We start from the raw sequence: 24,553 nt of genomic DNA, 5'->3' as shown, positions 1-24,553 counted from the left end.
GCATTGCAAGCCAAACTCTCCCACTTCTTGTCCTTCTTTCCAACACTGCAGATTCCTGCTCACCCAAACACATGCAGGGTAACCACAGGAACAAGGATTTAGCCTATGCCTTCCGAAAATGCAAAATCCAATGTAAACTATTTAGTGATGTGAACTGCCATGCATACAGCAAACAATAATGATGCTAAAGCGTTAAGAAACGTAATGTCTATAAGCTCATAGTCAGCTCCATATTCATGATCAGTGCAAGCTGCTGTGGGATGGAAAGGTTAATTCAAGCATGCTGTACCCTGTGTGGGAGGACAGTAACCAAACCACACACATAGGCACACTTTCAAATGAAAGAGTATCACTGTTGAGCAAGCTGAGCGACAAAGAGAGAGAGAAATGTCATGGCGAAAGGGAACATTGCACAGGTTCAATAGATATGAGGACACTACGAGTGTACACATTGACAAGGATTTATAAAATTATAACCTGTGCTGCCTTTTGGAAGTGCCACACTCATGAGAAATAACAATGTGAAAGTTTACAACCCAACAAACTAGCAGAACATCTCACTTGCACAGGCACAGACCAGCTCTTTTCAACTATTTCACTGATGAGAAGTACTTTAACACCTACACTTAACTCTGTTTCCTTCATCATGAAGAATTTCCCTTGCCTAAAATCCCATCTAGAGCAAAAACCTGTAGTCTGGTCGCACTTTCAAGTTCAAGCAAGATGCCCTGCCGGTATTAGCTAGCTAAACCTGTGTGAAGTACGTGTTATTTCTGTCATGGCTGTTCTGTAATGCAGCAGCAAGCCTACTCCAGCTGGGGCCACCTAACTGCACAGTTCAGAGACATCAAAGAAAAGATTCACAGCAGTCACACTCATTGCCACACAAGGAGTGAAGCCTGGAAAGGCTGGCTGGAACAGAGACTAGACAGAGCAAAAGGAATAAAATAGGTATTTGTTGAAAGGATACACCTTGGGCAGTGCAAGAGTTCAGCCAGGGCTACATCCAAATCATATCCAAGATGGATCCTAGTCAGAGTTTTTACACTTTTATAAGTTCTGGTTCATCTACATATTGGGGTCAATTGTCCAACCACAGCCCCAGGCTATGAAGTCTCAGCTCTCCTGGCTTGTCCCCTTCCCTCGCCATTGTTTATGCTTTTTGAGTACTGGTTGTCCTTCATTCTCTAGCTGGGAAGGGATTGTTTTGTCTAACTATCCTGTGAAGAGACCTTACTGACATCTAATATGAAGTTTCAGAGTTACTCACTAAGCAGCAGAGAGTCTGCAAAACATAAAAGCTAAAACCCAAGGCATCAGGAAAAAGACAATAAATCACAAGTACGTGGTGGACAGCCCTGATGGACGCAGTAGCTCGGATGCTATTTTTGTGTGACTCACTCAAGAGGAATAATGATGCTGTTCTTTGTAGCCACCCTGCAAAGGAGTGTGTGAGGTACTTGAACTGTGGGACACCAGCCATCGGGCATACTGGTAAAATGAGTCCTCCTTTCCACTGTCCTGCTGAAGTGTTTAAAATTTCAGTGATAAGGTGGACTCCTAGATAAACACTTGAAGTTTGATTTTCCAAACAGACACAGATGAAAGTGTGAATGCATCAATCCTTTGAAAATAAACTCCATGGAATTTTAAGTTGAATATTCAAGATATGAGTTCACTTTTGACAAAAAATGGCTAAATGTACCTCAAGCCATGTGTATGTGTTATTTCCACAAATACCTCCTTGGAAATCAAACCTACACTCCATTCAAGATGAAACTAGCAATTTGGAAAAAAGTAATACTAAAACTTCAGCTAAATTTTTGCTGGTCAAAAATACAGAAAATCATTCCAAACGAGATTTTTTTTTTTTAAAACACTGCATGAAATATTTGATTTTCAAACAAGTTGGGTAATTTAAAAATTGCTTAAATTTGTTTGTCAGTTTGATACTGAGTAGAATGTTCTGATTTCTTGGAAGAAACAAGATGTACTTTGTAGTACATTTCCATGGTCACGATAGGAAGATATTTTACTTCTTCCCTACTTTTATACATTCATGACCAGTACTCTGTGCTTGGAGACCAATGCAGTTACACCTTCATTGTAAATGGACCACACCACATTCAGATTTCAATAGCCACTTCTGCAACATTAGGAAAAAATACATAAAATACTCTTTCCAGCAATGACAGCTGATACACCATTAAGGGCTTCAAGAAACAATATTAGCTCAGCCTTTTTATTTGCTTATAATCATTATTAGTCCAATATTGCACAATAGTGCATTGATGTCCTTTCCCCAACAGCTACACTTACTAATTCTCAGAATTTATGACCAAGAAAAAAAAAGACAAAACCAACACATCCCAGCTTAAACAGAATATTCCTCTTTTCTGATATTAAAATTCTATCTCCATGATGCTTAAGACAATTCAGTTCCTGATTTATTTTTATTTTCAAGCTTCTTAATATCCATCTTTTTAACAAACCTAAAGCTGATACTTCTTCCACATTTTTTATCCAACAACATAATTCCAAGAAGTTAAGCAGTAAGACCAAGGTCCTATTGGCTTCACATGCAAAGTAAGTTTCCCATGATACTAATTATAATTGTAGAGCTTTGCACAGGTGACCTAAACCAGGATTCTCCTTCCTTGGGCTTCTACATTTTGAAACTAGTCTTGAAATGCAGTCTCTTCTCTGACACTGTAGCTATGCTGCACCAAGAGTTCATGCAGTTGCTCCATGACTTACAGCAGAGCAGTATCTTTATTAAGAAAATAAAAAGATTACTAACATGAAAAAACTGTATTTTCTTCTCATGGCAGCAGTGCAGTTCCAGCTTCACTGCAGGCATGCGCTGTCATTGTGCTATGACAGGGGGCCTGATCTGCTTGAAAGCACGTACAGAAAGATTTCAAGTTATGAGCAAGTTAAAACAAGATTTTAGCCTGCTAGTATTCATGTTTAGGAGATAATAATTTATTGCTCCAAGTAATGTATATGGGACTTTTTCAGTAGATAGGACATGAAAAAACAGAGAAGAGTGATGTCTATAATGCGCAGTTTCTGGTCAAAGAGCAAGTGATGCTCCACTTCTGGCTGCACAGAACAATTGAATCTCTCAGCACCATTCACATGAACACTATTTGCTATGGTTGACAGCTTTTTGTTGTCATAAATGTTCCATTTCTGTCACCAGACATACAAAATGTCTAATTATGTCACTTTATTAATAGTCCCACCTTGCCCACACTTTGCATATTGGCTAATCTGGTTAACGAAATTTAGTCTTGTTTTTAAAAAGAAGTGGTATGATTGCTCACATGCCCACAAACTCTGGGTTTTTCTTGAACTCCCTCTACTGAACTTCCATAAAAGTTAAAATGGAAGAAAACAAGAAAATACTTCAAATTGGCCAACAATCAAACTGGGAATTGCACACTTGCCTAGAGGAGCAGAACTCAACACCCTTGGCAGACTGCTACCACTGCAGTTAGGGGATGAAAATGAGGGTGTGAGATCCTCTTGGCTCAGGATTTCCATGCTTATCTTACCAATCTGGACTTTGAACACTGCCAAGCCCAAAATTAAATCAGTCTGTATCTCCCCTTTCATCTGTCATGTCTTTAAATTCAACCAGCATACACAGTAGTCACATTTATTTCAGTAATAAGCTCCCAGTTATTCAGAGGGGACAGAATTGTCTTGACGGTTAATAACTTTTTTTCTCTTCATATAAATTACCTCAGTCAGAATATGCAGCTGTTTTACTGTAAATACATATTTATAGCCACCATAATTGGCTTTAAAAACCCAAAACAATGACCAAACAAATAATTAAACCCACAAACATCTTTGCCACTTAAGTTGTCTAGAGACATAAAAGAATAACTGCTACAGAGATTTTAGTCTTACAGTTGTGGGGTTTTTTTTAAGAGACAAAAATATTCAGTATGCCCCTTTGAGATCAGAGCTCACTATTTTCAGACAACACTGTTAATAAAATAAAATGCTGATTAATGTTTATAAGAATCTAACATGAGAGGAATGGTGAAAATTAAAATGGTTTGCGTCTGGAAAGTAACTCATTACAGCTGAGCCAGTCTAACAGGCTGCTGATGTCAACAGTGGGAGCATCCAGTTCTCCTCCAGCACCTGGCACAGCCTCTGGCACTTGTTAGATCTTGCACCCAGCTAATGCAGCATGCTAACCCAGCAGAACACCAATCCAGCAAAAATAAAACCAGAACAAATATCTTTCTGCTGACCTAACTGCAGCCTTCCAGCACCTGACGGGAGCCTACAGGAAAGAAGCTGTTTCCAAGGGCATGCAGTGACAGGACAAGAAGGAATGTCTTCCAACTAAGAGTAGGTTTAGATTAGATTTTAGGAAGTAATTTTTTACTTTGAGGCTGGTGAGGCACTGGAACAGGTTGCCCAAAGAGGTAGTGGATGCTCCATCCTTAGAAGTGCTCTAGGCCAGGTTGGATGGAGCTCTGAGAAATCTGGTCTGATGAAAAGTGTCCCTGCCCAGGGTCAGAGGGGTTTAAACTAGATGAACATTAAGGTCCCTCCTGACCCAGGCCATTCTACAATTCCATGATCAGCATTTTATTTCAGAGCAGTATGGATTCCAAGAAGGGCCAGAATGAATTCAGGCGAATGGGGGAGTCTAGGAAGGCCAGGACAGGGATTAAATGGACCTGCCTTTTTCAGCAGCAAACTGATGGCATAGCACAGGCCTCGTATATTTTCAGCCCAACTGGCTGTACCTTAGGCAGAAATATTTTGCATTACTGCATCCTCCACTGAGGGCATTATGGGTTACCCTGTTCAATCTCACTGCAAATAAAATGGAGAGATTAAAATCCCTCTCAGAGAAATCCACAAGTCAGTCTCCTGGAAAAGCATCTTAGCCAGAGGACATTAACCTACAGAGCAAAGGGAAAGCTGGAAGGGGAAGACTGGAAGAGGAGAAGCTGGAAGTGGTAACATTTTAAAGGGTGACAACTAGACCTGCAAAACCTGTTTGTCACATTTCTATTTGATCTGAATGTAAGCTGACATGGGATAAGCATGCAAGACATATTTTAGAAGGCTTTTTAGCCCCCACCTCTTAGCTCTCTGGGAGGAGGCCAGAGGCACCAAATTAGGAGTGACTGATACACTCTGCCATCATAAAAACGGGACATAAAATGCCTGAAAGGAGTGTGCAAAGAGGACAGAACCAGGCTATTGGCAGCAGTGTCCAGTGACAGGGTCAGAGGCAGTGGACACAAACTGAAAGACAAGAGGCTCCATCTGAACATCAGGAAATGATGTTGGTCTTTTTTACTGTGAGAGTGACTGTGCCCTAATAAAGGTTGCCAAGTAAGGCTGTGAAGACTCCACCAGAGGAGATACTCAACAGCCAGCTGGACAGAGATATTCAACAGCCAGCTGGTTCTCAGCTAGCAACCAGCTCTGTGTGGCCCTGCTTGAGCAGGGGGCTTGGATCAGATGGCCTCCAGAGTCCCCCTCCAACCTCAGTCTGTGATCTTGTTCTTAATCCCTGACTGTGTCCAAGCTACTTTCAGAGAACAAACTGCTGTGAGCATCTTGTAGCATGGTAAGTGAGCTCAGTTCTGGTGTAACCATAAGGTCTGGCAGAGAAACATGCTTAGCAAGCCTTAGCTCTCCTGTACCCTCTTCTTTTATCAGAGGTAAGACAGTCAACACAAGAGGTTCCAGGGTTCCCTCCATTAAGATTTATTTGTTAAATGGCTTCCCAAGGCATACAACATGTTTCATGAGCTACTTGCAGTCATTTTAATCCTCTTCAGCATTGTGACAAGCATGGAAAGTAGCCTCACACAAATGGAAAATCTCACCCCCAGCACTGAGGATATGACAAGGCACTCTGGGGGCAGGTGACCTTGATGAAACTGAGTCTGGAGCTCATTTGAAAAAATGCTGATCTAAGGATTTGCATAGTTTACACTAATGACTTCCTGAGTGACTGAATTTACACAAAAAGTGGTAAACCAGGATAAGTTGCTTGTATGGTCAAAGACAAACTGCTTCCAGCTTCATTTCAATCACCAGGTTGTATGATCCACTCTAATGGATCTCATCTCTACTGAACTTGGTCTGCAATGCCTTGCTTCTATCAAATGCTCTTTCTCGTTTTCAAATACAGTTAATTGCCAGATGTGAATGTAATGGCCTTCACAGTACAGCCACAAGAAACTGCAATTGTAACTTTTGCTACCTTTTCCCCAATTCATCATGGCAGTGATCTTTCACCTCTCTGGAGAGAGAAAGAAATCAGCTTTGATGACCACTTTTCAACACTGTTTTATATCATTTCTGCCATCCTGGCTATGCACTACCTGTCTGATTGAGAACTAATTCATATTGACTACCAGGTAAGTTATCTACACCTCTGCCAACTTGCATTATAAATAAGAGAAATGCCAGCTCACTTTCATGGCCAGTAATGACCATTTCCCAATCAGCTCTTGATAGTATGATATACAGTAGGAAAAAAAGCCAGAATTGTAAAAAAGCAAAAAGGAACAAAGGCAATCTGTAGTATAAATCTGTGTCTCCTACCTCTGCTCGACCTTCGTAGTACGTTAGCATAGACTTTGTAAGTACAAAAAGCCTCTCTTTGTAGTTTAAGGGAGAAGTCCTCTTCTTCTGTTGTGATCTTTTAATCAAAATCTCTTGTAGGATAGTAGTCGTATTCATTTCAGCCACTTGTCAGCTCTCTTCTAGCCATTGAACATCAGTTCCTGTGAAGATGAGGAATAAAACATTACCAGATGTTTGGAGGATCACAGAACTGGAGATGTCTGTAGCAAAAGAGTTTCTACTTATAACTGAAACTGCCTGAATGTACAGAAAGCTGGAGCTCACCTGGAAGTTTACAGAAGTTAATTATTAGACTAAGAAGTTCAGGCTTTGCTCAGCTGAGGGCTGCACTGGCACATACCCAGGAAACCAGAAGCTGTACGTGACTGAGATTAAATAAGGTACACTGCAGCTTCTGTCACAGAGAATATGGATGAGAAGTCTGAAATGTGCTCCAGGCAGACAGCAGGCTACAACTGATCTTCACCACAAACCTGTATAGAAGTTTCTAACCAGTATAGAAGTTTTAATTGCTAAGGTATAAATGTAGTAATTTCACGAATACAAGCCGCACTGAGTATAAGCCGCATTGCCGAGTGTTGGCAAACATTTCGTTCTTTGTCCATAAATAAGCCGCACCTGAGTATAAGCCGCTCTGTTGTTCGCAGGGAGGACCCACGTGCAACAAAGTTGCCAAATAGTAACAGAATTGCGGCAGTGTCACGGTACTGTCTCAGCTGGGCCGTGCGGGCTCAGGGCTGCCGACAGGGCTGGGTGGCCCAGCTCGGCGCTGCCGCTCGGCAGGGATGCTCAGGGCCAGCTGCCGCTGCTGCTGGGCTCAGTCACCCTGGCCCGGCACTGCCCCGTGGCGGCAGGGGGCACACAGAGCCCGCCGGCACCCGCGGCAGCGGTGGCACGCGGGGATGGGAGCCCCCTGAGCCGCGGGGCCAGCAGCATGGAGCCCCCTGCCTCCCCCCGAGCCACGGGGCCAGCAGGAGAGAGCTGCCCCGCCTTCCCCACCCCCTGTGCTGCCTGCACGGAGCAGCTCCACCCGCCGCACAACAGAGTAACCAATTTGTAACAACTGCATAAATGCCGGGTTTTACTGGCAGGTGCTCGACTTTGCAGTTTGCACTGACTCGGTTTGCACTCCCGGGGTTGAAAATGTCAGAAAATTATTCACATATTGGCCGCTCCTGAGTATAAGCCACATTTCCAGTGTGGGAGCAAAATTTTGGTCAAAACGGTGCGGCTTGTATTAGTGAAATTACTGTAATTTGCAAAAGAGTTTTATATACAAAACTGAAGATCATAGAATCATAGAATATCCATTGAAGAGACCTACAAGGATCATGGAAGTCAAACTCCTGGCCCAGAACAGGACAGCCCCAAGCATTACACCATTTGTCTGAGTGCATTGTCCAAATGCTCCTTGAACTGTCAGTGGTGCTGTGGTGCTGTGACCACTTCCTTGGAGAGTCTGTTCCAGTGCCCAACCACCCTCTAAGTGAAGACTCTCCTTCTAATATCCAACCCAAACCTCTCCTGACACAACTTCGGGCCATCCCCTTGGGTCCTGTCACTGGTCATGAGAGAGAAGAGATCAGTGTCTGCCCCTTCTCCTCCCCTCTCAAGGAAGTTGTACCTGCAGTGAAATTTCGCCTCAGTCTCCTCCAGACTGAACAGACCAAGTGATCCCAGATATTCCTCATATGGATTCCCCTCTAGACCCTTCACCATCCTTGTTGCCCTCCTTTGGATGCCCTCCCATAGCTTAATGTCTTTCTTACATGGTGGCATGCAAAATGGCACACAATATTCAAGATGAGGTTGCCCCAGAGCAGAGCAGAGCAGAGCAGCACAATCCCCTCCCTTGCCTGGCTGGTGATGCTGTCCCTGATGTACTCCAGGACACCCCAGGCTGGACCACCTGGGTGCCATGGCACTGCTGACTCTTGTTCAACTTGCCATCAACCAGGACCCCCAGGTCTCTTTCCACAGTGCTGCTTTCCAGTCTCCCATTCCCCAGTCTATGGACATAACCAGGGTTGCCCCATGCTGGGTGCAGAATCCAGAATGTGCCCTTTTTAAACTTCATATGGTTGATAATTGCCCATCTCTCTAATTTGTCAAGGGCTCTCTGCAGGGCCTCTTTCTGCCCTTGAGGCAGTCAGCATCTCCTCCCAGTTTAGTATTTTTGGCAAACTCATTTAGTATTCTTTCAATTCTACATTCAAGTTGTTTATGAGAATGTTGAAGAGTGCTGGGCCTAAAATGAAGCCCTGGAGAACTCCACCAGTGACCAGTCATGAGCCTGATGTAACCCCATTTACTACAAGCCTTTGCACCTAAGATGGATCAGTAAAAGTAATTTAGAAAATTTACCCTAATTTTATTAATGAAAATTTTCAGACACAAATGGTAGTTTAGAAGACATCAGTTTGAGACCAAAGAACTTAAGCTTATTTTTTACAAACTGCTATACATATGCCTTCCAACTTCTGTTTAGAAAGACTTCGTGTTGACCATCAAAATCAAGCAATTGAATTCAGTCAGTTTTGGTCACTCAGTTATGTCAAGCTGCTTTAAGTTCTGCACCATGGCTGATACCTGTAGGACAAACTTAGGAGTACATAAAAACCAATGCACCCACAGCTACTTTGTTTGCAAATTTGGCTCCAGGGTCCTGCCAGAGACATAGTCAGGCAATCTCTCTGTTCCTTGCAATGATGCTTAAACACAGCTGACCTCCTCCCTCAGCAACTCACCACTGTCCTGTCATGCCACCCTGCCCTATGCAGGTGCAGGCGTTCCTCCTGCCAGGCTGGGAGCAGGTTAGGGAAGAATCCAGCCAGACATTTCATCATGCAGCACAGGCAGCTGCCTGCACAGACACATTAAACGAAGTGGCACACAGGCAAGAATGAAGGGTGTGGGAGAGGCCATGGAGAAGCTGTTCCAGAAATCTTTTTCCCCACTCCCTTTTGCTTTGCTCACTTTCTGCCAGCTCTGCCCATGCCACCACCACTGGGGCCCTGCCTGAAGCTGTGCTCCAAAGACAGGGGAAGTTGCAGGCACAGACCTGGAGAGCAACTCAGGCTAGAGCAGCAAGGCTGGAACTGAAGCCATGGCTTGAAGAAGGAACAGCAGCATCTGCTGAGCTCCAGTGACTGTGAACAATCTCTCAACTGTGTGGAGGGAGCAGGGGAATAACCCAGACCAAAGCCCTAGAGTAAAACAAAAAAAATAATTTATTTTTCACAGGGCTTACTTTATGCACCTATTCACTACTTAGAGTATTTCAGAATTCACTGGGGAAATGGCATACACATTTTGCTCTGCAGGCAATGTAACTTGAGCATGGAAAAAACTGTACATTTCATAAATTGTGGCAGAGAATCTTGAAAAACCACAAACCTTACAACATTGCCTTACACAATTTAATTTTATATAAAATCAAATGTAAAAAACCTCACTTTAGTGTGTCTCATTTTGTGAGCAATTAATTGCTGTCACAATACATGAAATTACACCCTTTGCCTTCCAGTGTAGTCTTGATGCTACTTTTCACTCCCTGATTTGACCAGCTGAGCTCTCATATCCCATACTGCTGCTATCTCAACAGTTGGAAGTAGTTGTTAGCAGCTTTTAAATAGCCTTTTCTTTCCTAGGAATACCTCTTCATATGTTTAAAAAAAAATATTCAGTGGTTTAAATGGAACTACAAAAAAAGACTAGGCTAGGATGCATAAGTAAAAGATGATGGTTTGACTGCAAACAGTAATTATTATTAATACAGTAATTTCACGAATACAAGCCGCACCAATTTGACTAAGATTTTGCTCCTAAACCGGAAATGCGGCTAATAATCAGGAGCGGCTAATACAACCTCAGAAGTGCCTGCCAGAGTGCTGAGCCGAGCAGCTGCAAAGTCGGCATTTTGCGATTGTTACAAATCGCTACTCTGTTGCACCGCGGATGGAGCCTGGCTCCCTGTAGGCAGCACGGGGGGTGGGGAGAGAGGCGGGAGAGCTCTCTTTCCTCCTCTGCCACAGCCCAGGGGAGAGACGGGGGGGGGCCCGGCGCCGCCATTGCCGCGGCCCGGGGAGGAGAGGGGGGACCCGGGCCGCCCCTACGCGGCCCGGGGAGGGGGGGGGGGGACCCGGGCCGCCCGGGGAGGGGGGGGAAGCGCGCGCCGCCATTGCTGCGGCCCGGGGAGGGGGGGGGGGAAGCCCGCGCCGCCATTGCTGCGGCTCGGGGAGCCGACGGGAGCCCCGCGCCGCCATTGCTGCGGCCCAGGGAGGATGGGGGAAGCGCGCGCCGCCATTGTTGCGGCCCGGGGAGGGGGGGGAAGCGCGCGCCGCCATTGCTGCGGCTCGGGGAGCCGACGGGAGCCCCGCGCAAACCATTGCTGTGGCCCGGGGAGCCGACGGGAGCCCCGCGCAGCCATTGCTGCGGCTCGGGGAGCCGACGGGGTGCTTTGTCCCCGCCCGCCGCCGCCGCGGCAGGAGCGGGGAAACTCCGTCCCTGCCCGCCGCCGGCGCCACGGGCGCGGGAAAGCTCCGTCCCCGCCCGCCGCCGCTGCCGTAGGAGCGGGGGAAGCTCCGTCCCTGCCTGCCACCGCGGGGCAGCGCCGACCCGGGGTGACCGAGCCCAGTGGCAGCGGCGGCCGGCCCCGAGCGGCAGCACCGGGCTGGGCCACCTGGCCCCGTCAGCGGCCCCTAGCGGGCCGAGCCTGCACAGCCTTAGCTCAGCCAGTAAACCCCGCCCTCCCGCCGTTCTGTTACTAATTGCACGCGGGTCCTCGCTGTGAACGACAAAGCGGCTTATATTCGGGTGCGGCTTATCTATGGACAAAAACCAAAATGTTTGCCAACACCCAGTGATGCGGCTTATATTCAGTGCGGCTTGTATTCGTGAATTTACTGTAATCTCTTTTTGTTATTTCTCTTCTTCTGAAATACATACACATATACTTTTGTTGGTAAAGTGTCATATTGCATTCTGGGGAGAAGGCAGATCTTTTTTCATTAATAATTGTCTTGGATATATTATTTAACTACTAAAGCTGACCAATTCTGATTGTTGCCCTCCTAAAAATAAATTGGCAATCTTAAAGGAAGAATACTACCACAAACTGAAAATACAAACATTATCTAAAAAATTAAAAGTCAATATTAACTTTCAGACCAGCTTAATGCACACAAAACTTTAAGGGTTCCCATCACAGGCTCTCCCACTCAAAACAATACTACTGTTCTCAATAGTAAAAATTCTCTGCTTGTACTTAAGAAAAACATAATTATTTTCCATCTTATAAACTGTGAACTCAGAGATCCCTAGAGTGCTGCATAAGAGCACAAGAAGGATTCAAAGTTAATTATTATTTCAAATCTCAATACTGATAATGCTAATACATTTCATTTCTCTACCAGGTCATATTAACATGACACAAGAATCAAAACAATCCTTTTAACAAAATCAAGGTTAAAAAATAAAAACATCAGTAAATGTCTGTACTCGGTAGCTACACTGAATTATCTCTGCTATGAAGATTTCAGCAGATTAGAATCAGTTTCCAGGTCACAAGATCAGCCTTTGAATCTGCATTAGGTCACAGAAACATATTCTGTTTGGGGTTATTTCCAAGACAATGGCTCTAGATACATTTGTTTTGATAAATAAGGCTCAGGATAACTGAACCCTCTCTTATTATTCTGAAAGTTTTTCCAGAATAGCAATGCTCTATTAAGAAGCCTTGTAACAGCCACACTTAGCTCTTATCAAAGCCATATATCACTCCTTTACTTCAGTACAGTTTTAGATATTTTCTGCACATTTTCCCTGCCCCTGCTTCCCCCCAAATACTCCTTTGTTCCCAGACCATCCCTCAGAATATGAAGCTGTTTGCATGACACATTGTTATCTCCTTATAAACAGCTGTGGGAGTTTAGGGCTGACACCCAATATAAACTTTTCACAATATGACTCGTGCCAAGGAATTGCCCTGTTCCCTGCCAACCCTAGTTACATGATAAAAAATATGATCTAATTTGCAGAGATGCTGAAGACTCAGAATTATGACAGAAATCAGAAAGACTTAAAGATTCTTAGATTTTCTCAGGGCAGGAAAGCATACTCAAATTTAAGTACCAAAATACCCGCAGCAGCTTGCGTTTCCCATCTTCACATTATACAAGTATTAATCTGTACAGCCATGAAGTCACCATACACCTTTCTCAAAACAAATGAGAACAACTGTTCAGATAACCCTTCCAAGTCAATATTGGTCCAAATGCACAAAGTATGTTTCCACTTGCAGACAGAGCTCCTTATGAAAGCCACCTTTCCCAGTCTTCACTGGGGAAAACTGAGCCACCAAGTGATGTGGTAAGCTCAGGTGTTGCAACACTACCCACCCCACATATCTTCTGGTTCCCACTCCCAGCTCCCAGATTGTTTATTGAAACAATTAGTCACTGTAAGCCAGCTGGACTGCAAGCACCTTTAACATTCAAAAAGATGAATAAATGAATTAAATTCCCAATGCAAGTTCTAGTGAGCAGAAAAGAGAAAGTGCATCCAGTCTAATTGTCACTTTTTAAAAGGCACAAATCTTTGCATCACACATAGTCATGGGAGGGCTCTAAAGAAAAAAAACACATTCTGAAAAACACACTTATCAGAACAATACAAAAGGAACACTAGGAGGAAATATTTGTGGCTGAAAAGAAAATTAAAAGCAAGGTGGACTGTTTTCTAAGTTTCAACAACTCCTTAGTGTTGGTAAAATTTCCCTAGGAATTTCTGTCCTTCAGGGCAAAGTCTTAATGTTAAACTGATGGGCAATCAAGACAGACAATCCCTCTAAGAAATCAGCATCCTCAGCTTTCTGACTTGGATTTCAGCATCGTGCACAACTGCTCTTTTTCAGATTTGGGACATACCAATTCAAACCCATGTCAACTCCACATCTAGATATTTAACATTGAAAATGTACTCCTAGGGCAGTAGATTAAAAAAATAAAATTACGGAATATTCATTACTTCCATTTTTGAAAGTATCAGTCAAGATGTTGATTTTTAAAACCCAAGTGTTACCTTCTAATCCTTCCTCAAATCTTAGTTTCAGAATAATTTTTCTCCTTCATTTTAATTACTAATTCAGATCACTTTGTTGATCAAGCTCATATTGTGTCCCAGCAAATGTTTGCAGTGGGGCAAGTGAACAGGCAGCACAGTGCTCCTCTGGTAGACTGCAGAAGGAACAAGAAAAGGAGAACTCCTTACCCTGTTTTTTTCTGCTGGAGCTTCTGTTGCTTTATCATGAAACTATGAACTGAATTACATGTGAACAGTTATTTACATAAGTATCCAGCACAGGCTTATTTGAATAATTACTACTCAGTGTAAGCAAAGGTTGCAAAATACACTCCTGTATTGCCTTTTTGCCCCACATCTAAGGTTGCAAATTCAAACTCCAAAAAAATAAAATACAGCTCTTATAAAATCCTGTTCAAAAGGTAAAATTCACAGAAATGCAAATATAAAAGAAATAAACCTTAGCAAAAATCTATCATAACTTTAATATTCAAATTCAGAGGAAAATACTGTAATAATATACAAAATATATCATATCCAGGAAAAGGAGATATTTAGATTAGAAATATTTAGATTTACTTTTTTCTTCCTTCATTTTTTTTCAACAGCAGACTCTCAGAAACCACTTCTTTCATATGCAAGTTTTTATTCTTTTAACTGTGACAAATATAATTTGGGGGGACTACTTTCTAATAGATTTCAAAACTATAGCCAAAGATTTGCAAAAGCTTAGTTTCTCTTTGAAAATCAGCCAAACAATAAATGGCTAATTTTATATATAATCAAACGCTGCAAAAATAAAATTCATATTTGCCTGTACGAAATATAGGTTTTAAAGTAAATAGGCTAAGGGGTAACTCTGTGACAACTGTGACTGGAGGTTCTGTCCATGTGATGTTGCAAAATACCCTTTATTCAGCTGAAAGGTGCTCATGTACACACACAGAAAGAGCATTTTATCACAATCAGAACCAGTTTTCCAAAATTTCTTGGAAACAGGCTCACTACATTTTACAAAATACATAATTTGTTTCCTTTTAGTATTCTAACTTAGGTGGTTGGGGTAAGCAAAGAAAACAATGATGACAAGTGATGGTCCCTCTCAGGGTCAGTTGGCTTTGAGGTGGTTTATCACACCAAACTGGAGCATCAGCTCATCAAGCATGGCAAAAGAGAAGTGGAGCCCGAGTGCACAGAACAACTCAGGAAAAATGGTAAGAGCACCAAAAGGGTTCCTTTACCCTTACAATGATGATTCAGTGGAATGGCACGTACACGTCTCCAAATCATTTATAAACTCAGCTACAGCTCCTTACTGGGATTTCCTGCAAGCCCTCCACTCCAGTTACTAAGTTACCCTTCCACAGCTTTAGAGGGCACCTTCTTCACAACTAAATTATTAAGGAAATTTATGAAACAAAAATTGCATTATTACCATCCATGATGAAGAAAATATGTTGAAATGGGCGTTATTTATTTCAAATTATTTACTACTAGGTTTCAGTTAGCAATGCTATGGGATACCATACAAAAGATGGACTGATCAATTTTCACTATCCTCAACAACTTCTTATATTTTTATTCATTTATCTAGAGCTGAGTAATTGTAGTTTTCTTATTCGTCCAATACAAAAACTTTGCAAGATTTATAACCTTGCATTGACTATTTTGCCTTCACTTTATTCAGACCTAAAACCTCTATAATTTGTAATGTTCTCTGCTGCAGGAAATAAAGCTGAGAATTAGTTTGGGACATGGGAAAGTAAGGCATGGGGAAAAAGAAAAAAAAAAAAGACTTTGAAACTTCAGTATTTGATATTAACCCTTAAAAAGGAGTAGATTTTCCCAGGCCCAGACTTTGTAGGTCAGGCTTATTTTTACTCTAAACACCATGTATAAAGCAGAGTGAAAATAGCAAACAATTTTCTGTTGTCATCCAGCAGGTTTTGCCCTCTACAGTGCTATCACCAGGACTTCAGGATGTTGCATGAAGTTTTACTGAAGCTGGCAAGACGAGGTAGAGCATAAAGAGATTTTGTTAATTCACTTGTGCAGCATAAAGATCTGGTGAAGAATATTGGCTTGGTTTGCCTGCACAAATATAACTGACCCTCACCTGACAGAGAAAAGGTAAAAGAGTAAAACTTGGTAAAGTAAGAACTGAGAGGGAAGGACAGGGTCTGAACTGGGAAGAGGTACGTGGTGTACTGGTCCCTTTCACATGTTTATGTACCTTTGAAAGGAAACAATCTGCTTTATTCCAGCAAGTGTTTTCAAAGTAAGGTTAGAGAAGGACATGGAAGAACTGACTCCAAATTGCATGGCATTGGTTTGGAGGAGCAGAAGCTCCCAAAGAGCAGAGTCTATATGCTTCACTCCTACACAGACCAAGGCTACCCCACCACTACCCCACTGGCTGGACATTTAGTAAAGCAGAGTGCTGCCTCAACCTTTTTTCAAAAAATCCCCTGCCAATAAAAAGGGAAGAGAAACGGTAACACCCACTTACTAAAGAAACAGTCAAAGAAGAGATTGGCAAAGGAAATGGGCGATTCTTGTGCAAAAGATTTTCCTACTTCTCCAGGAAGCTGAAGATTTAGAGGGCTGGAAAAATAAAAGCTCTATTGAATCAGAAGTTGAACCTAACTCTGTTGAGGAATCCTAAAGCTCACTATCAAGTAGGAGGACAATTGCTATTGTACACAAAACTGCAAATATGAGAAAAAAAAATCAAATCTATGGGAATGAAAAATATAAAAAGAAAAGAGGTCAACAGTGCCTGAGGGTATCCTTCTTTTCAACTACCATAAAGGAGTCAACTTAATTAACTTTCTTCACAATTTGAACTTGTCTTCCCAAATGTTACACAATGTCAGGTAAGCACGTGATGTATTAGACCAAAAATAAGCTCAGTTTATTTCAGTATTCAAGACACTCCTATGACATGGTCTAACTAAAACACATACAAATTATGACTGTGTTTATGCACAGGGAATGACTAATACTTCCTCAGTTATTTCTCTTTCCAAACACTCCAAGACCTTTTTTCCCTAAACAACTGCTTATTCTCCACCTTCTAAAGAACTACGTGTTCTCCACCTGCTAGACTCTGTGGAAGCTACACAGTAAGAAGTATTTCAACAAACATGAGAACTTCTGCTGAAGACAAAGCTGAGAAGTCGACTCAGATGATGAATTATTGGTCCATCTCACATGACGACTAAGGGATGTATTTACCTTCAAAGTCTTTATTTTGAGGTAGTACTATAAGGTCACTCAACAAATGTTGCTTTTTCACACCTACTGACTGACTAGTCCCAACTGACAGGCCTCGGTAGGAGTGAAAAAGCAACGTTTATCTATCTGTAAACAATATATCTAAAGTTACAGGTCAGAACTGCCTTCTGTGCAGGAAAAACCCAAGGCAGTGAGTGGGGAAAATATCTAAGTTCCCATTTGTCACATTTTCCTGTCTTCACCAAGATACATCCCCTCCGCTACAAAACAGGCACAAGAGATTGAACACAAAATGAACAATCATTTACAGTTCAGCTGAGATGTTGAACTACCGTTCCCATGCATGGCAAAGCAGTGTTATTGGCAAAGTCAGCATGCTTATCTTGTGATTCCGGACTCTCTTACCCTGTTATGTTGGATAGGTGTGCTTATTTTGGCTGGGGTAGAGTTAACTTTCTTCACAGTGGCTAATATGGGGCTGTGTTTTGAAACTGTGTTGATCACAGTGTTGATAATGTAGAGATGGCTTTGTTATTGCTGGGCAGTGTTTTCACAGAGCCAGGACCTTTTCTGCTTTTTGTACTCCCACACTGGAAAGGAGACTGGGGATGCATGGGAAATTAGGAGAAGACACAGCTGGGACAGGTGACCCAAACTGACCAAAGGGATATTCCACACCATAGGACATCACCTCAGAATACAAAGTGGGAGGAAGAAGGAGGAAGGGGAGACATTTGGAGTTACAGCATTTGTTTTCCCAAGAAACTGCTTTGCATGATGTAGACCTGCTTTCCTGGGGATGGCTGAACACCTGTCTATCCACAGGAGGTAGTGAAAGAAATCCTTGCTTTTACTTGCATTTCAGCCACTTGCTGATAAAGTCTCTCCATACAGGACTGAAAAGCCAAGCTGTGATAATGAAGGATTTCTTTTTCACATACAGTGCATCCTAAGCAACAAGGAATACCAAAGGACTTCAGCTTCCTTCATGTCTATATATAATATTAATTCAGGGGAAAAGTTTCTCACTGAATCTGAAAATAAACAACTGACGCAGGCTGTGGTCTTGGGTTTTCCCTTTCCTCTGGCTAATGCAAGGTAGTGAGCATCTCTACCAGAGCAGCTTGTTATCTCTGCTCTCCTTGATGTCAGATCTCAGATATTGAGGTGTTTCAACTGCTGCAAGTTAAACAGGGAATAAGAGCACTTGTCAGGTGTCACAAGTCATTTATGGTCGTAAGGAACAGCATTCAGCTCAAACTCTTTGAGACATCATGCAAGGCAGTCATTAATGCTTGATGGTATCTTAATCCACTCTGCTTATCTATGGTGAGACACAAGGATATTAGAGAATCAATCAAACATCATCAGAACTCGGGCTGCCATAATCCAGTCACATTAAGGTCAAAACTACAAGAAGCAAAGTCAAGGCACTGCAAAGGTTAAGACAGTCCTTTATGGTTAGGTCTCAGCTTTTCATAGGGAGTGCCTGTGTCACATTGACTTTCAGAGTTAGTTTCAGGTTAAGAGATCCAGAAAAGTAACTAAAACAAATTGAGGGAATTTTGCTGCTTGTCCGTGACTTTTATTTTTTTCATCAGAAAGCTGTAATCCTCTTCTTGGTTGGACAGAGTGCCTTGGAGGGAAGAATAAGCTGCTGTGGTGGCAGAGGCTGCCTGCAGCCCCTGCCAAACAGTGGCCCTCCTCTCACTGCTCTCCCAGTCCACAGTCTTTCACCACGCCATTCTCCCAAACTCCCTGCTGATAAAGTAGATCCTCACAGTTCATCTGACACACTGGAGCTGTAAATGTCTCCTTCCAACAGCCAGACTTGCTATATTCAAGAACCACTGAGGATGACTGACTGCCAGCCTGCAGCTCTGAGGAGGAGATGGTCCTCGTGGTCGACTATGACAAAGCAAACTGAAACAGTCCAGCCAGCCATGGTCTGAATGAAACAGCAAAATCACATGTGGCTACATAACTAAACATCTAACAGATTATGTGTCAGCAAGCTGAATTCGAGTTGCAATAGCAGTTTTGAACCAGCCACTCTTAATACTGGAGTGTTAGATCTCTTCCTGTTAAAAAATAATATTTTAAGCATCTTTTCTAGATACAGATTAGGTAGAAATTTCAATTTCAAATATCCCAAAGTCTACTTGAGATTACCAGCTTAGGGGATCTCCTGTAGGACAGAAAAAGGCTCATTCAGCTCAACTGACTTTGCACATCCCTTGAACTGGGTCACTCAATCCAAGGTGGAAGAGTCCCCACTCTTCTCCTCCTGCCATGGCACTGGGAATTGATGCGATCTGCAACTTCAGCTGGGAAGAGATGCTCAGAATAGGGGTGGAGAGGCAGGGAAAGTACACACAGTTATTTTTTTCTGCCAGGATATGGAGCTTGCCCTGTGATATAGGACATCCTGTAATTCGCGGACAAGTGGTAACCTTGAATATATTACTATGGGCATTACAATTATCTCACCTACCCTGTAAGCTAGCACAGCAAATCTGACAAGATTTGCTCACAGGGCTGCCTAGGACAGATTTACAATGTTCAACTAAAATGAAAGGGTAGATATCACTTGGGTCTGATGGTGAGTTTTGTGGCTGTCATGTGGAAGGAAAAACACCCCAAAACAACCAAGAGAGCCTTTTTTTGTTTCATAAACATAAATGGTCAGGATTTTGTCCCAGTCTAGTGTACAGTGCACACTCCCTGGAAGGGCAGGGACCCAGTGTCCTGCCCAAACTCTCTCTCAGAAGGAAGAATCCTGCTTTCTTTACTACCCAAAGCCATGTTTTTCTGTTTTTCAATTGAAAAAACAAGGCCTAGATTTTACAAGTTAATCAGATCGCAGCTCGTAATAGGCACAAGGCTGAACAAAACCCTTCCCACAGGAAACTCAGCTGTGACCTACTTGAGCCTACATGAAGTTATACCCTGTGTGTGGCAAAGTGGTACCCATTCACATATCTGCTGATAAGAGAAATGTAAATGAGAAAAAGCAGGAGTGCCAAGAAAGCCTTTGCTCAGGTCCCACATGCCTCAGGTCACCACTACTTCCTTTTTTCCTGCATTTGTTTAATGTTGCATAGGATTTTTACCTTAAGAGCTGAAACACAGTAGGCCAGTTGGCAGCCTGGTGCTTTGCTTCAGCAGAGGAGCTGTGACTGCAAATATGGCCAAACACTTCTTCCCTGAGTCCCATAGCTGGCCTCAGCAGATGGGAAACTGCTCTTGTACATCAGCTGTGGGCCAGACTCAGACTCTCCCAAAGCAACTCCTCTCTCTGCAGCAGGCTCCTGAAAACCCTATCTCCTGCCCACCACACAAGGGCAGGACCACATCATGCTAAGCATGGGCTTTACTGAACTACCCTGAATACATGACAGTCATGCAACCAAGAGGTGTCTTTTCAGCAAGTCATTTCCTCCTAAATGTTTGGGTATTGTCCAAACCAAAGACAAATTCTAGCTGATGTCATTCTCCCTAAAAAAGGTAAACACTGCCCATGATGGACAGACCTACTCTCAGGAGACTTCTGTAATTTTTCCCAAGATTTTACAACCCCATCTGAACACAGTGACCACTTCACAGTACTTATAAGAAATGGCTCTCTCTCCATCCCACCTCCATGCCCAGGAAATGCAAAAACCTGCTCCCCTTCCCACAAAGCACCTTTTACAATGAGACTATCTCCACATGGGTATGTAGTTGCATATCTATTTTTCAAGGTTTTATCTCACATGGTGTTTTCCCTGACTCTGAATCATAGCCTGTGCAGCTGAGCCAGGGCAGAGGATGACTGAGAACTGCCAGTGCTGCAATGGCCACGGGGCAGTGCTTGGTTGCCCAGTTCCTCTTCTGCCACAGCAGACAAAGAGCATGTGTGTCCACCCAAACACTCATTTCCCTCACTTGCACACCGCTTTCTTTCCTAATGCTTTTTCCTTTGGAAAATACACTTAGAAAAACAGACCAGAAGCAGGAGAGCAGAATGCTCCTCTGCCTGAGGGCTAGCAGAGCAAACTGGTGATTTGCTGCTAGAAGTAAACCACTCCATTAACAAAAATACATTTCTTGAGACTTGAGTCACCATTTGATAAAACACTGGTACAATTTCATGGGTTTCTGGAGAGTTGTGTCCCATTACATCAGTAATACATCTAATACCTAGTGCTAACATGAGGTCCTGGACAGGAAAATTAGGGTAAATTGGGTTGATCCCTCTGCAACGAAGAGCAGAGGATGCCAATGTAGTGAGAGTCTTTTCCTCACATTTTGCATAATGGAGAAAGCTATAGGTATGAGCAGGTCATGTAATGAACTTCATCACTCTAATTTCCACGGTGCAACAACCGACTGACCATAGCTGAAACTTTTTAGGCAAGGTGCTGGTAATTCTGTGCAAATAGGTGCACTTATATAATAATAAAAATATATGTAGCACAAATACAAAAATATATTATATGTGTCCTTCAGGAGCACATACATAATTAGAAATATAAAAGGTCCACGACCTCAGGCTTTCTTCATCATGCCAATCTGTACTTCACTCTGTTTGAGTACTGTTTTCCACATTTTTCAGTTTTTATAGCTCTTTACACTATTTCTGCAGAAGAGTCATTTTAGACTGCTACAACTGATTCTTTGGCATGCACGTATCTTCCTTTTTCAAAGAATGGTTCCAAGTTCAGCAGTAAAAAGGTAATAGGTTACTGAAAAAAAAATCAAACTAAGCAAAAGTAGAAAAACATCTTAGATATCAATGGTTAACAAAGGCTAAAGACTATTTTCCATGACCTTTGCATTGACAGCAGGCAGCACAGACTTCTATTGTCTAAGAAACAGAAAATGTTTTGCATATTTGAGGTATAAATATTTGTATAAAACTTACACTATTCTGCACCTTATCTTGGGCATCCAGTTTATGAGCTAACACAACACAGAGAGAATTAAATCTACAATAGGTTGTACCTATATTTGGGGGGGCGGGGAAGACTTTTCTTGATGCTTCCAAGTAATTCTATGAAATTAACCACTTCCCCGTTATTTTAACTTCATTACAGGATATCACATATCATGGCGTTTCTGAATACAATGTTGTTTCGGGGCAGGATGAAAAAACATGGAGCTAATATTGTTTTATATTGTTTATTTACTGTTTATCTATTATTTTTCTCTCTTTTTATCTACCATAAGCAGCCCAGTGGATACACTACAATGCCAAATCCACAACGCCTACAACTAAGCATTAAAATGAGATTTAACTTTGGTCATAGTTCAATCTGCCTCACAGCCAATGGTTTTAAAATATTTCAAAGACTTTAAAATTCTATATTAACATTAAAAAAGAGGTGTTACTCCTATAAATTTTGAAGGGCTATTAAAAGCAGGTCTGGCAGTTGATAACCAGAGCTCCTTCCAGACAGAGGTATAAGTGCCAGTACAGTTTTGGTTTGCACACCTACGAGATTACCTTATCAAAACAAAAAAAGGTGCCAAACATAATTATGCTGCTCTGCTTTCAGTGGTTTCAGCAGGCAAGCTCACATAGAAATCAACCATTTGGTTCAAAGCAACCATAATATTCATTTAGAAATTTAGAGAAACGTATAAGGCACCCTTCCACTAAGTGCATAGATAAACGTGATCGTTTCCTGGTAAAATGTATTTCACAACAAATAAAACATAAAATAAGGTCCAGAGAAACATAAAGCATATCATTTTCTGATAGCAAATGGGCCCTTTCCTGTTGCAGTCCTCTTATGAACCATAAGTATTCAAATGGCTACGATTAAATCCCTGTCTGGGAGCTACCTCCCCACCTTACAAAAGCAGCATCCAGCAAACAAGACCAGGACACATAAAGGGACTCCTCCGCAGAGGTGACATGATCTGAGCAGCACAGCTGGTGTGCCAGAAGGAAAGAAAAGCACGTGTTTTCTGATGACCCAAAATGCTCTAAACATTTATATAACAGCAGTAATTAATAACCCATCTTCCAGTCGCTGAAGAGTTTCGAGAAACGGAACAAAACTTCATCTTCTATCAAGGGTCAGACAGTCAGAGTATCAGAAACACTCTAAAATGAAAACAAATGCTCCAGAAGCAAGTGCTCACAAGACAGCGTTTTGTCTACATTTCTACTACAGTCAGTTTTTCCATCCATAAAGGCTACATGTATTTAACTCATAAAACAGCCCTAAGTATTTCAGATTAGTATCTGTCATTTCAAGCAGGGTGTTCATGGCCATGCCTGTACTAAAAGCTCAGTTTACAGCTGAAATAATTACCCGTTCCAACTTTTAAGGGTGCAGAAAGGAAACTGTGGAAAAGCACCACGCGAGTCTCGCCACCTCCTGAACATGCAGCAGGTGCCGTATCCCTGCACAGGGCTATGTAAGAGCATTCACTGCCAAAAAAGTGTAAGCCAAAGTGGGACAGAAAGCTGGAGGAATTATAAAGATAAATGAACACAACAGAAGGCAACTTGTCCCTTGAGACGAGGCGAGGCAGTCTTAGCAAAGCACAGTGGTTACATGGAGGTAAGACTAAGAGAAGAAAGTCACATAAACAAGGAAATACTCTGCAATGTTAGCTTTCAAATGGATTTGGCAGCCTGGGCCACAACCCCTTATATTGCACAGTTAGAGCAATTTTAAGCAAAGGTCCCCGCTTGCGGCTGCTGTGACACCTGTGCGCCCGGGCAGAGCCCCTGCGCTCTGGCGGCGCCGCACACGCTCGGACCCGCGATGGGCGGCGGGGGCTCCGTGCCCCGGCACCCCCGCACAGGAACCCGCGGCGGGGCAGCCCCGGCCGGCCGAGCGCGGCTCGGAACCGCCCGCTCCCCCAGCTCTGCCTTACCTGCGTGTCCCGGCCGTCGTCGCGGAAGGAGTCCGGACGCCGGCGGCGTGGAGGGAAGGAGGGAGGAAGGGAGAGGGGCACCGCACTGCCTCGCTCCGGCCCGGGAAGGCACCTCCTCCTCCTTCTCCTCCTCCCGCCGAGCGCGGCTCCCCGCGGAGGAAGCGGCGGGGGCGGCTGCACTGTCCGGGCGCCCTCCGCACTCGGGGCGGACACGGCACGGCGAGAAGCTGAACTGAGATGTCCCACACGCACGAGACCCGTCGGGAGCTGTCTGGAATCCTGTCCGTGAAGTATAAGAAAAAAGCAAATTGCGTAACTCGGAGCAGGTTGCAAACTGTCCCCTAAATTCTAGGTTCTTGGCCTCAGCTGGTTTTGAATTGTGCGAAAGCTGTGCTTGGACTACAGCATTTCTCTTACCAAACCACAGTGAGAATGGGTGCTCGCAGGGCTCCGGGCTGGGCCGTGGTGTGGCGGTGGGCTCAGCATTCCCCCTTCCCCAGTGGGCAGTGCACCTCGAGGCTGCTCCTCTTCAATGCCCATCGCAGATCTGCTCGTCCCAGGGACCCCCGGGGTCACAGTGCCTTATTTCATAATTAACCATGCGCAACAGTCGCAACCACCCACCCCAAACCTACAGCCAGAATAACTGAAGTGGCTTTTTGCACCCCTCAGGTGCCTGTGTTGAACTTCAGAGTTCAGGTTCTGTACTGAGATGGTG

General features: G+C 43.3%; 1 protein-coding gene across 4 annotated transcripts in view; it reads right to left on the bottom strand.

Moving 5' to 3' along the window:
* Positions 1–24,553, bottom strand: part of TEC (tec protein tyrosine kinase) — a 66,049-nt gene that overhangs the window by 22,630 nt on the left and 18,866 nt on the right. For 2 of the 4 annotated variants that reach the window (XM_033061123.1, XM_033061126.1), the window contains exons 1-2: positions 23,836–23,915; positions 6,601–6,782 (exon numbers count right to left, since the gene is read on the bottom strand). In XM_033061123.1, coding sequence (XP_032917014.1) covers positions 6,601–6,738 — 138 coding nt within the window. In that variant the 5' untranslated portion in view covers positions 6,739–6,782; positions 23,836–23,915. Of the gene's footprint in view, positions 1–6,600; positions 6,783–9,703; positions 9,849–23,835; positions 23,916–24,553 lie in introns of those variants that run through there. The other 2 variants (XM_033061124.2, XM_033061125.2) reach the window with 2 other exon arrangements.

The sequence above is a fragment of the Catharus ustulatus genome, chromosome 5, assembly GCF_009819885.2.
Source record: "Catharus ustulatus isolate bCatUst1 chromosome 5, bCatUst1.pri.v2, whole genome shotgun sequence".
In the NCBI taxonomy this organism is placed as follows: Eukaryota; Metazoa; Chordata; class Aves; order Passeriformes; family Turdidae; genus Catharus; species Catharus ustulatus.
This window is presented reverse-complemented; position numbering and strand designations above follow the sequence as displayed.